We start from the raw sequence: 14,029 nt of genomic DNA, 5'->3' as shown, positions 1-14,029 counted from the left end.
TAGATAATAATACTGAGAGTGCAGCCTGCACCTCTACTCTAAAGCTAGGTTTGATAAATATCAGATCTCTTGAGTCTAAAACGCTCTTAGTTAATGAACTGATCACGGATCAGGAGTATGACGCGTTATGTTTAACAGAAACATGGATTAGGCAGAACAATTATGTTGCATTAAATGAAGCTAGTCCGCCCGCTTATAGCTACATACATCAGCCTCGTTTTACCGGTAGAGGAGGAGGCGTTGCAGTTATTCATAAGGATAATCTGACCATCGTACAGAAACTAGGACAAAACTTTAATTCATTTGAAGCACTTTATAGTAACATAAGTGCAGTCGCTAATGATAAGTCATCACAGTCCCTTCCGTTAGTTATTATCTACAGACCCCCAGGACCGTACTCTGAATTTCTTAGTGAATTTACAGATTTCCTATCAAACCTAGTTGTTTCTGTGTACCGAGCGTTAATTACCGGAGACTTTAACATTCATTTTGAGAATATAGGCAACCCGCTGAAGATAGCGTTTACATCCATACTTGACTCATTGGGAGTCAATCAGTGTGTTGTAGGATCCACACATAAAGCAGGTCATACGTTAGACTTAATATTATCTTTTGGAGTTAATATAACCGATGTAGTGATAATCCCGCAGTCTGAGGCAATATCAGATCACAGTCTGATTTCGTTTTGTGTGCGTCACAGTAGCATTGTACACACAGAACCGCGCTACCGAATTAGCCGTACAATAACACCTGCGACCGCGCAGAGCTTTATTAATCACCTACCAGAATTATCCGCTAGTATAGGGTCACCATCAGACCCTTTAGAACTCGAACAGGCGACAGAATTTTTAGAGTCGACATTCCGCTGTACCTTAGATAATGTAGCCCCACTTAGAAGAAAAACAATTAAAGATAAGAAACTCGCTCCGTGGTATAGTGACCACACCCGCTCTCTAAAACAGAACGCCCGAAAGCTAGAGCGTAAATGGCACCAGACCAAACTCCTAGCATTTAAAATAGCATGGAAAGACAGTATTTTAGCCTATAAAAAAAGCTCTAAGGCAAGCTAGGTCCACTTACTTATCAACGCTTATAGAAAATAATAAAAGTAATCCTAAATTCTTATTTAACACCATAGCAGAATTAACTAGGAATAAGACATCGACAGAAATCTCCACAATAACAGCATACAAAAGTAACGATTTCATGAAATTCTTTGATAGCAAAATTAAAAACATTAGGCAGAAGATACAGGCCCAAAGTCCAAATTATACAATAGACTAGGAGGATAGACTAACCATAGATCAGAGCTTAGAAAGTTTTACTCCTCTTGAAGAGAATGATTTAATCTCGCTCATCTCTTCTGCTAAATCATCAACCTGTCTATTAGATCCGGTACCAACACGTCTTCTTAAGCAAATAGTTGGAACCGTAAGTGAACCCCTGCTTAAAATAGTTAACGCCTCACTGAGCAATGGGTACGTTCCAAAATCACTTAAATTAGCTGTTATTAAACCACTAGTGAAGAAACCAGACCTTGACCCTAACGACTTAACTAACTATAGGCCGATTTCAAACCTTCCCTTTCTATCTAAAATATTAGAGAAAGTAGTAGCGCATCAGCTAATTTCATATCTACAAAGTAATAATATCTATGAACTTTATCAGTCAGGTTTCAGGCCCCACCACAGCACAGAGACAGCATTAGTTAAAGTAGTCAATGACTTGCTATTAGCCTCTGATGGGGGTTGCATTAGTCTATTAATTTTACTCGACCTTAGCGCAGCGTTCGGCACTATCGACCATACTATCCTCCTTCACAGACTAGAAAAGGTCGTAGGAATTAAGGGCTCAGCCCTCGACTGGTTTAGATCTTATTTAACTGATCGTTATCAGTTTGTAGATGTAAACGGTGACCACTCAGCACGTTATCGAGTAGAATATGGCGTTCCGCAGGGTTCAGTCTTAGGCCCACTGCTTTTCACGTTATACATGCTCCCTTTAGGTAACATAATCCGTAAACATAATATTAGCTTCCATTGTTATGCTGATGACACACAGTTATACGTCTCAGCTAGGCCAGATGAGAACAGCCAGTTAAAGAAAGTTGAGGCATGTGCGATAGACATAAGAGACTGGATGCTAAGCAACTTTCTCCTGCTAAACCCAGAAAAAACAGAGGTTCTGGTACTGGGACCGCAAGCCGCTAGAAGTAAGTTTAGAGATCACACTGTTACTTTAGATGGTCTCTCTGTTTCAAGTAGTCTAACAGTAAAAGATCTCGGTGTGATTATAGACTCTAATCTCTCATTTGAGGCGCATGTAGATAATGTAAGCAGGTTAGCATTTTTCCACCTCAGAAATATCGCTAAGATTAGAAATATAATTTCGCTAAGTGATGCTGAAAAACTAGTCCATGCATTTATCACGTCCAGATTAGATTACTGTAATGCTTTACTATCTGGATGTTCGTCTAGATGCATAAATAAGCTTCAGATAGTTCAGAACGCAGCAGCGAGGGTCCTTACTAGGACTAGGAAGTATGAGCATATCACGCCAGTCTTATCTACATTACACTGGCTCCCAGTAAGATTCCGCATCGATTTTAAAATATTACTCCTAACCTATAAAGCATTAAACGGTCTCGCTCCGCTGTATTTAAGCGATATGTTAGTACCTTACGTTCCGCCGCGCCTACTTCGCTCTAAAGATGCAGGCTGTCTATCAGTACCACGCATTGCCAAAACCACGGCAGGGGGCAGAGCTTTCTCTTACCAAGCCCCAAAATTATGGAATAGTCTCCCAGTTAATGTACGTGAAGCAGACACGGTCTCAGTGTTTAAGTCGAGGTTGAAGACTTATTTATTTAACCTAGCATTTAGCGACTAGTGTTTTTATCAAAGGAGTAGATCTGGGGGACTCGTGGATGTTGAGTTTTATCTCCACACGGTGACTGTGAGTGTACCTAACCACTTTCCTTCTCTTTCTGCCGTGCTACACTCCTGAGCTACCGGTGATACAGACCCCCCTACGCTCTGGACCAGATGAGCATCACTCCTGAGCTGCTGGTGATCCAGACCTCCCCCCCCTTCACTCTGGACCTGTCCACCGGCAATGCTTCACACTGCCACGAAAACGCTTCAGCTGTTTTCCATGGACTACACCAACACACATTGTGCTCACACACACGTGCACTACAGTGTAAACCCATATGAGGATGGGTTCTCTGTTGAGCCTGGTTCCTCTCAAGGTTTCTTCCTATCACCATCTCAGGGAGTTTTTCCTTGCCACCGTCGCCCTGCTTGCTCATCAGAGACGGCACACACACACACTTCACTTTACTTTTGTTTGTGTAAAGCTGCTTTGAGACAATGACCTTTGTAAAAAGCGCTATACAAATAAAAATGAATTGAATTGAATTGAATTGTAATATCTCCATGTAACCTGATACACTGTTGTTCTTGATGTAAAACTAAAAATGTTTAATGCATTTCCTCGTGTGATGTTGACTTGTGAAATTTTGTGCTAACGTGAATGCTCCATTAAAGGCAGAATGTTTTCCTCATTAATGTCTCTAATGAAGTTAAAATAACAACTTCATCTTCCTCAACACTGGGCAATGACAGTGGGAATACACCCTGGTTGGCATGCAGGACACCACACACACATACATACATACATACATACATACATACAGCACACTCACACTCACGCACACACATTCACACAGGGGCAATTTATTTTAGCCAGTCCTCCTTCTCGCATGTTACTGGGAGGTAGGAGGAAACCAACATGGACATGGGGAGAAGCTTTGTGGTGATGAAACCCACTGCACTTCCTGGACTGTGTTTAAGGAGAGAAATATTCAGAACTGCACCTGATTTATCTTTTTTTTCTGTCTAATCAATTCAGTGACATGGTGTGATAAATTCGAAGTTGTGTGTGTGTGTGTGTGTGTGTGTGTGTGTGTTCTCAGAGCTGCTCAGTGTAAGAGGAGCACACAGGGGTTAATTAATAATTCAGAGCAGGGAGCTGATTGGCTATACTGTCACCAGTCCACCACACATACAGAAATGAAATACAGTCTCCTTCTGATCAGTTCACCTCAGTTCGACTTCTCTTCTGAAAGGTAGAAGAAACTCACACAGGAACCGTAAGTGACATCATCAAGGTGAGTTGGACTGCAGATGTGTGTGTGTGTGTGTGTGTGTGTGCGTGCTGTGTACCTCTGATGAGCATTAGCAGTGTTCATTTGTGTTTCAGTGATAACTGTGTACAGTTCAGTCAGGTCTTAGTGTTCATTAGTGTTCAGTGAAGTCAACTGTTCTGAGGTCTGTTCCTACATCATTCCTCAGGAGCTGTGTATTTTACTCACCATATCTCTAATAACATTTTCCTGTTGAGTGGTCAGCGTTGATGGACTGACTTGAGATGTCAGTGTGTATTTGATAACAGTGTCTGGTTACTGGGGTATAGAACGTTCTGAAAAAAAAACTTATACATAGAAGAACTAAAGCAGTACTAAGTCTGTTTAAAGTAAAACCTCTTCGCACACACAGTGTGTGTGTGTGTGTCTCACTAACATAAGCGACACAAACTGAGCCACAGGACAAGAATTTGAATTTGTGGCTTATTAATGTATTTAATGAATGAATCCAGTCACGTGTTCTGTTTATTCATGTCTTATTTAAGGTAGGAAATCCGTTCTAATAAAAAGTTTTATTTACGTCCTAATCAATAGAATCACACATAAAATAAATGAGTAACTCAGTAGCTGAATAAAATATTAGTTACTTTAAACTTAAGCTGAAGCTCACAGGAACCAAAAATTCATAACAAAACATGTATTCAGATATTGTGGTAGAATCTTGGTCAGATGACATGAATTAGTATGATGTTCCAGTTTTGCTGTTCGATCAAATCACATTTCATTCATTTATATTTATGTACAAAATATTAATTTACATTTCTGTAAAACTTCTCTCTTTATTTGATCAGTTGTTTATTTAGGACGCTACATCCTCTCTGACACACAAACACTACATAGTGTGAGCTGGACCATGAGTAGATCTAAATGATTACAGGAATGTGTAGTCTGAGGAATCTTCCTTTATTAGCATGCTAGCATTTTTTACACATGAAATGTCAGCATCCAGTCAAAATAAATAGAGAAAAATATCTCAGCCAATCAAATGATTTAGAATGATTTCACTTAAGTGTGTTTAGAGAAAGAAACAGCCGGAGCCTAGAGGTTTTACAATAAGGTATGTGTTGTGTTTTGTGTGTGTGGAGATAGTGAGCTGCAGGTTCACTAAATAATAAATAATATTTCATGATGTCATTATTGTCATGGAGGATGAGAAGGGGGGGGACAACCTTTTCTTGCAAGTGCTAACTACTCATGCTATTTGCTGTAACACATGTGAAGAAGAATGTGAACATCTCTTGATATTAAACTGCAGCAGTGCATTGTGGGAAATGGTGTCTGCAGCCATTGCTCTGGCCTTCGTGCCGTTGTTGCTCACGCTGATCATCCGGTACCGGTTCTACTTCGTGCTGTTCTATCGGGCCGTGCTGCTCCGCTGGGTTCAGGACTTTATGACAGGCATCAGCAGGGAGGAGAGAGTGTACCAGTATGTCCTCACACACGCCACACCAGGAGATCCTGACAGCATCCTCGATACCTTTGACCTCTGGTGCAGCAATGTCGAGTTCATCAGCCATATAGGACCTAAAAAAGGTATAGATCTCACACACACAATCGAGTTCATCAGCCCTATATGACCTAAAAAAGGTATAGATTACACACACAGTGTAAAGTTGGAGTAAACTTCTTGCAATGTCTCAGGTTTGATTCTGGACCGTCTGCTGAAGGAGCTTTGTCCTCTGACGGTGTTAGAACTGGGGACTCACTGCGGCTACACCACAGTGAGAATCGCTCGCTCACTGCCTCTCGGTGCTCGGCTCTACTCGGTGGAGATGGATGAGAGGAATGCACGTGTGGCCGAGAAGATCATCCGACTGGCTGGGTTTGATGATGACACGGTGAGAGATTGATAAAATTCAGCAGTGTTAATTCTCCTGCTAAATGTCATTTCTGTAGTGTTTAGAACGATCAGCGACGCAGTCTGGCAAAATTAAAAATATTTCAGTCAGCATGTCTGAGCCCTGTAATAAGAAATTAAAAATTCTAAATGAAAATGGTAGAAGGAAAAATTGTGTACATGGACATGTAATTAAGTGTTAATCATGCTATAGCGTTCAGGATGAGTTTAAACAGTACTCTGTAGAGTTCAGGAAATGTTTAAATACCATAGCGTAGAGGTCAGGATAAATTTAAACACCACACCATAGAGGTCAGGAGAAGTTTAAACACCAGAATGTAGAGATCAGGAGAAGTTTAAATACCACGCTGTAGAGTTCAGAAGTTTAAACACTATATGGTAGAGATCAGGAGAAGTTTAACCACCACACTGTTTAGTTCTAGTTCTGAATTTTCTTGACCTATGACCCCTCACCCTTGTCCTGGTGCAGGTGGAGCTGATTGTGCGACCCTCTGATGAGGTGATTCCCCGTTTGCGTGAGGATTTCGGTATTGAGCGTCTGGACTTTGTGTTCATGGACCACTGGAAGCGGTGTTATCTGCCGGACCTGCAGGCTCTGGAGGACAGTGGGCTGCTGGGCGACGGCTCCATGGTGTTGGCCGATAACGTGGTGTTTCCTGGCGCTCCCAGCTTCCTGCGCCATGTGCGTCGCTCTGGCCTCTATGAACACCGCGTGCACCGTGCTGCGCTGGAGTACATCCGGGGAATCCGTGACGGCATGGCCGAACTCGTGTACCGCGGCATTAAGTGAAGGATATGTGAGAGCCAGTTAGCTTATTTATTTTAAAATAAAGATACTGAGGATGAGCTCAGTAAACAAAATGTTCATGGAAAAACCCAGAAACAAGTAAAATTAAACTGCACAAAATGTAACATGCAATTTAAAAAAGTTTTGGGTACAGAATGTTAAAAATGTCAGTAAAATTCACTTTTGAATAAAATAAAGCTATTATACAGTAAGATCCAATGGCAGACTTTAACAGATTTGTGCCTTTGTCACAAAAATAATGATTTAAAATGAGCTGAATTTTTGTGAAACAAAATTATGCAATGAAAGTAAAATCTCTATTGAATTTATTTTCACCAACAAACTTTCATCTCATGTCAATGTTAGCAACCTTCTAAGCCAGCTAGCTAATATTAGCTACTATTAACCAAAAAACGAGTTGTACTTTACAAACAGTATTTCATGGAAATAAAATAGATAGTTTATCAGATCATCAAAGTTTTACATAAAATTCATGTTAACGAAACTCTAACATTCAAACTTAAATATTCACAATCTGGATTCATACAACTGTTTTTCAAATTATTCCATTATATTTAACCTTTGACCTTTATAGACAGGAAGTGGTTAAAAAGACCTTTTTATTTGAAAGAGGCCTGTTTCTATAACATCACAGATACAAAAATGAATAAAATGCAGTTTTAAATTATGTTTCCAGTGAAACTGTTTTACATTCTCAGAGTCCAAGCAGAAAATAAATTTATTGATAAATGTTTTATCTTGGAGCAAAAACACAGCAGCTCTGTGGGCCCACATGGTGACCTTTATTGTTTACACATTAAACAAAATATATCTGAGGGAAAAAGAACCAATGCCTACATGTCTCTATAGTGTGTATGGATTTAATGAATATATTTTTGAGTTAATGAGAGATAAGTGTTTGTAATTAGTTATAAAATGGAGGACAGAATTTAAAACCATGGTTGTAGAATAAATCAGTTCAAAGAAAGAATCAAAGAAGTGAAGTTGCAAAATTCAACATATAAATGAAATTCTCAAAAACAAATTCTACATTTAAATGAAAAGGCTCAAAAACAAAAATAAAATGATTAGAGAGAAAAATGGGGATTTTCATTTATTGTCTCAATAAATCTCATTAAATGTCTCATTTGACTCTAGTTCCTCAATTTCCACACATCCATGAAAAATTAAATACATTTTTAATTTTTTTTATTTAATACATAACGCTAGAATTAAGGTTTAGTTAATCATAGAAAATAATTAATTAATAATAGTTAATCAGTCATTTAAATAAACACACCAAACAGCAGAACACGTCATCTGTCTTAATTATATTCACATTATTTGTTCATATGATGAAGTTTCAGTATCAGGGTTAAATGTGTTACCCATAATCCACTGTACACAAATCTCTGTCTGTGTAAAACCCTGTGTAATAAATAATAAAGTGTAACGTTCTCTTAGTGTTAGACATTTTAATATAAATTATAATGGGGTTTTTGTAAGAGAAAATAATCTATTTGCACAATGCATCCACTTGGGGGCGCAAACACATTACGTTACATAAATACATATTCATTACACAGTATTCTGCATCAGGACTGAAAGACTTCTCCTAAAACACACGCAAAAGATTTCAGTACGATAAATATTCAAATAATATTTTTATTTACAAACACTGTTTATATAAATGTAAAACCTAGTCATTACACTCACACACTAACACTGAGCTGGAACTCAACACACACACACCTTTATAAGCTCTTTGTTTCTACTGTCACATGCCAGGCAGTAGAAGAATTGAACCCTGTGTGTTTGGGCTCACACTCCTACAGTTGTCCTTGATGACGGTGTAATAGACTAAATACAAGACACTGGCACTTGGCACAGTGTCAGCACTCACTCTCTCTCTCTCCCTCACACACACACACACACAGAGAGCAGTGTGGGCATACAAGCAAGTGTTCCTCTGCTGTGCTGAGATGAGGTTATGAGGTTCAGATCATCCACTGGTCCTGGTCCTGATCTGCTCCCTCCATATCCACCTAAACACACACATATGCGCACACGCACATGCACCCACACACACACAAACACACGCACACACACAATATCCTTCAGTATGCACTATGTTTGATCACGTATGCTTTAACAGATCACACACTAATCGCACACTAATCACACGCTTAACATGTGCTGTTGCTCTGCCTCCTGTCGCTGTAGACGAGTGTGTCAGAATGAAACAGGATCAGAGGATATTCTTCTCAAAGGAGATGCAGTATTATTATAAATCATGAAAAAAATGTTCTCATACTTCTAATGCCAGGTCTCTAAACACCTCAGTTACATTGGCCTGTTTACATTTACCTCATCCTTTATCAGTGATGTGTTTATATAAAATATATACATTTATACATGATTTATATACAATTTCCATACATTTATATTGCAATTATATTTCAGAAGGTGTTAATTTCCCTCTGTACTACATCACACTTTATTAGAAATTAATCAGTAAAGAGGAGGTGAAGAAAGGGAGTTTTAATTTCTGAACATCCTGTACAGGAAGAAAAGCAATTTTCTCTCTCTCTCACACACACACACACACACACACACACACACACACACACACACACACACACACACACAAGTAAACGCTCTCAAACTAAAACGTGTCAATGTCAAGTATTCTGCAGTACAGGGACAACACACCCTCGACTTTGTGTGTGTGTTTTTGTACTGTAGGTGACCTGATGCTGTATTCGACTAAAGGTCATACAATCTTCATTTCTGACCTCAGACTACGACAAATCAAAGAATATGCCCCCTCAATTCAGGAATTCAGGACGGTCTCCTCAGCATGGCCACTCACAGCATCAACAGTAAACAGCAGAAATTCTTACTCTTAAATGAGGTATACTTTATATACACATATTAGCTTTAGCTCAGTCAACATACAGACATGTTATCCTGTTAAATCTACAACACTGACCATACAAGCTCATTGTTCTGAGGAAAATATACATCATTCAGCACAGTTAGCTGCCTAGCAGGGAGCTAACAAAAGACATGGACATGGACCACAGAGATTTTTATGGTTTTGCCCCCACTTTGTAGCTTGAACACACAGAAGTGAAAATGACGTTATTATGAGATCTTTCCCATCAAATGCAGCATAACACACACTCAAAACAGAAATCTGACCTCGTTTATCTCGCCATCATCAGGAAACTCATTATAAATGTTCATGTCATCCATGTCCTGCATGTCCTCATCCTCCTCCGAGTCCTCCTCACTGTCTTCCTCATCTTCATCATCCTCCTCTTCCTCCTCATCAAACGTCTGCAAGTGATAACAGGAAGTAGTGAACTGCTCTCATGTGAATAGTGTCTTTTTTTTTTTTTTACTTTAAAGAATCAACGTGGTTATAATACCAGCTGCTTAAGCATCACATCTTCATCATCATGATCAACACACAACACAGTTAAACAATTTTACAGCGTTAAACGTCCCCTCAACATGTCATCTTAAAATATTAGAAACATTCTGTGCACAACAATAAATTCTGAAATTGCGTTTTTAACACCCATGAAAGATTAAAAAGACGCTCAGGAACTTCTCTACACCTTTACAGCTCTACGTAATATGTAAATCAGCACTGCTGAGAGTCACGTCACAGTGTTCATCTTTCTAAACATTTAACATCCTACTGATCAGCCTACGAGAGAATTGAGATCTAAGAACACAGAACTGAGAACACAGAACTGAGAACGCAGAGCTGAGTACTGGGTACTGAGAACGCAGAGCTGAGTACTGGGTACTGAGAACGCTGAGCTGAGTACTGGGTACTGAGAACGCTGAGCTGAGTACTGGGTACTGAGAACGCTGAGCTGAGTACTGAGAACGCAGAGCTGAGTACTGGGTACTGAGAACGCAGAGCTGAGTACTGAGAATGCAGAGCTGAGTACTGGGTACTGAGAACGCTGAGCTGAGTACTGAGAACGCAGAGCTGAGTACTGGGTACTGAGAACGCAGAGCTGAGTACTGAGAATGCAGAGCTGAGTACTGGGTACTGAGAACGCTGAGCTGAGTACTGGGTACTGAGAACACAGAGCTGAGTACTGGGTACTGAGAATGCAGAGCTGAGTACTGAGAACGCAGAGCTGAGTACTGGGTACTGAGAACGCAGAGCTGAGTACTGAGAACGCAGAGCTGAGTACTGAGAACGCAGAGCTGAGTACTGAGTACGCAGAGCTGAGTACTGGGTACTGAGAACGCAGAGCTGAGAACTGAGAACTGAAAGGGAAAGCTGAGTACTAAGAACTGAAAAAGCAGAAAAGCAGAAAGCTGAGTACTAAGAACTGAAAAAGCAGAATTGAGTACGCAGAACTGAGTACTGAGAACGCAGAACGCTCACTGCGCTGTGGATTTACCTCAAACACCGGCCGACCGATGGGCATCAGGTTACTGTCCTTCTCTGCAATGTTCTGTAACTGAGAAAACACACAGGTTTCACACATACACTACACAACACAAAACTACACTACACTAAACATACACACACACACACACTACACACACACCACTAAACTACACTACACACACTACACTAAAGTACACAACACATATGCTACACTAAACTACACACACTACAGTAAAATACATACGCACTGAACTACACACAGCATTCTGCTCAGCATCTCACCCAGGTCTGGTGCTGCTGCTCCTGCTGCTGAAGTTCTGTTTCGTCCACACACGGCCGGTCCAGATTAAACCACAGAGACTCTGTCATCCTCGGGAACAAAGAGGGGAACAGTGTGGACATGTCTAATCACACACACAATATGATTATTAGTACAGAACAAATTCTGACATCATGAAACAGTAACAAACTGGAACTCCGCTCAGACATCTTCATGCTGAGATTAGACATTAAACAATTTTAGAAAGAAGAGCCCAACACATTAGTATAAACAATATTTTTATTTTTTATCCTTCATTTGACAACACTATACATCAAATGCTGAGAAAAATAATATATTTAAAATTACCTCTCTCAAAATAATCTTTAAATGAAAATAGATTTAAAACAGAAAATCAATAAATAAATCACCACATGTCACAGACTAGTTCATTTTAATAACATTAATGTTATTATGAAATGTTATGTACGACACCTGTGAGAATTAATGAGCAGTTAATAAAATATAATATGTAATTATTTCTAACATAACGCAGTGAAAGGCTAGACTGACTCACTCTCTCTCTCTCTCTCTCTCTCTCTCTCTCTCTCACACACACACACACACACACACACACACACACACACACACACACACACAAGCACAATTACTAAGCGCATATTTCACTGTGTATATCTGCTTTAAAATTGGGCTGAGTCCCAAATGATTCCCGAATATACTCACTAGTGCACTACAATGGGTGTAAGTGGCATTATCTCATACCACATGTAGGGCACCTTTATAGAGAGCAGGTCATAATTTAGGATCAAACCCAAAGAGATGGTTAGCGACTTACCTTTAGCTCCTGAACTTTAAGCTAATATCGCCCACTGAATTAAAGCCATAAAGTGATTAAACATACTGCCCCTGCGTCATTACACACTCTACAACAAACCGAGCTCACAGATCATCTATTTTTACTCCACATTCTTACCTGAAGGACGAGTTTCACCCTAGACAATACAAAATTTTAAATTCTCCAGCTGAGCGGAAGTCGGTGTTCTGTTGAAAGTCTTCCCGCCCGAAAAAGAACTCTAATGATAATCGGTTCCACGTTTCTCCCGCCAGTGTGGTCATGACTGACCTGAGAACAGTTTTACAGTTTTTCTTATGAGAGTTAAACATTTAATGGCTAAATTTAGACACAGGGCTTGAGGATAATTAAACTTGTGCAAGAGTCACCTTCTATTCTTCCTCACATTCCTACACCCACAAACACACACACCTTCTTACACACAGCACAAGCTGTTGAAAGACAATTTCAGTAATCTACTAAGTTTACTAATCATGCACTATATCTATTTATTATACATGTAAATATTAAACATTTCCCCACAGGGTCTGGTGCATGACTGGTCAGAGGGTTTTCCTGCTTAGAAAATGTCCTTTATCCCAAATTTACTCAACTTAGCTGAGAAGTGTGTAAAGGTTACTACCTTAGTTTTGCACTGGGGTTAGGAGGCTAATATAGCTAAAACATAATGGTTCAATTTAGCATTGTGACCTAAATCTGCATGTCAAAACCATTACTCTGTTGCCTCAAAAGCTTTAAAGTTAGGAAACATGTTTGTAGTATGTCTGTGGTACTAAAAAAAAAAAAAAAAAAAACTGGTGAAAACGTTCTGTCACACACAGATCATATATTCATTTTATATATAAATATATTCTAAAATTTTAATTCTTAAATATAAATCCTGCCTATAAATTAGGTCAGAAGGGGAGCGGAGTCAGACGTGATGCTGTTTTAATTGCAGATGTAATTCACTTGACAGGCAGCAGGGGGCTCTGAACCTTACACACTGCTCCTTTAATAATGTCTTGAAACGTTTTAAGAATAATGCTGAAAAGAAGTACAACGGTCCTAATGGAACATTACCCAGAATTTATAGGTCTGGTGTTACCTAGAAATGAACACAAATGATAAAACGCTGATTTATAGAACAACTCAGCTGGGATGAAATATTAACTTTAGAAATTACTTTATTTGATAAAGGTAGTAGTTTAAGTAATATAACTTTTTCAAAATAGATATAATGGATATGTTTTAGGCCCAGTGTTTGTGATCGTTTTTTAAAATAAGCGCAATAAAGCTATAAAAGTGCTTTTGTGTGGTAGAGACAGAATAAAAATAAAAAGAGAGATGTGATGAAGCTTTTATATCCTCAGAATTTATGCAAAGAAGCACACAGACAGTTGTGCTGTGTAATAATATAGTAATTAATCACTGATAAAATGAAAGAACACTAAAATGTACAAATGTGAAGTGCACAGCTCTAAAAGTTTAATATCATTTAGAAGATCACCTTGATAAACTCTTACAGCAATCATTCACGCAATTCATCTTCACTCAGCTCATGTGTTCACAACTTCCTGCTCAACAGGAAGAAAAGATCATTAGTATGGAAGTAAGCTTGGTTAAATAAGTTTGTGCACCC

At 39.2% G+C, this 14,029-nt stretch overlaps 2 protein-coding genes and 1 long non-coding RNA gene across 5 annotated transcripts; 1 reads left to right on the top strand and 2 right to left on the bottom strand.

The window, feature by feature from the left end:
* Positions 1-5,094: 5,094 nt before the first annotated feature.
* Positions 5,095-6,504, bottom strand: LOC128320252 (uncharacterized). Of its 2 annotated transcripts, none has more exons than XR_008303713.1 (2): positions 6,313-6,504; positions 5,095-6,168 (listed from the first exon to the last, which is right to left on the bottom strand). It is a non-coding gene; the product is annotated as an uncharacterized LOC128320252 (long non-coding RNA). The 2 variants fall into 2 exon arrangements; XR_008303714.1 differs by having other exon boundaries at positions 5,095-6,128.
* tomt (transmembrane O-methyltransferase) lies at positions 5,479-7,066 on the top strand. Its single transcript, XM_026943570.3, has 3 exons — positions 5,479-5,740; positions 5,849-6,045; positions 6,535-7,066. The coding sequence occupies exons 1-3, from the start codon at positions 5,479-5,481 to the stop codon at positions 6,853-6,855; spliced, it is 780 nt and encodes a 259-aa protein (XP_026799371.1). The 3' UTR covers positions 6,856-7,066.
* A 1,437-nt stretch (positions 7,067-8,503) lies between these two features.
* Positions 8,504-12,667, bottom strand: anapc15 (anaphase promoting complex subunit 15). 2 transcript variants are annotated; one of them, XM_026943573.3, is made up of 5 exons: positions 12,529-12,667; positions 11,558-11,679; positions 11,286-11,345; positions 10,057-10,194; positions 8,504-8,897 (listed from the first exon to the last, which is right to left on the bottom strand). In XM_026943573.3, exons 2-5 carry the CDS (start codon positions 11,675-11,677, stop codon positions 8,850-8,852), a joined length of 366 nt encoding a protein of 121 aa, XP_026799374.1. In that variant the 5' UTR covers positions 11,678-11,679; positions 12,529-12,667; the 3' UTR covers positions 8,504-8,849. The 2 variants fall into 2 exon arrangements, with proteins under 2 accessions (XP_026799374.1, XP_034166822.1); XM_034310931.2 differs by lacking the exon at positions 12,529-12,667 and adding an exon at positions 12,391-12,522.
* Between the last annotated feature and the right edge of the window lie 1,362 nt (positions 12,668-14,029).

This window comes from Pangasianodon hypophthalmus, chromosome 14 (genome assembly GCF_027358585.1).
Source record: "Pangasianodon hypophthalmus isolate fPanHyp1 chromosome 14, fPanHyp1.pri, whole genome shotgun sequence".
In the NCBI taxonomy this organism is placed as follows: domain Eukaryota; kingdom Metazoa; phylum Chordata; class Actinopteri; order Siluriformes; family Pangasiidae; genus Pangasianodon; species Pangasianodon hypophthalmus.
Note: the sequence above shows the minus strand (reverse complement) of the source record. Positions and strands in the feature narration are given on the sequence as shown.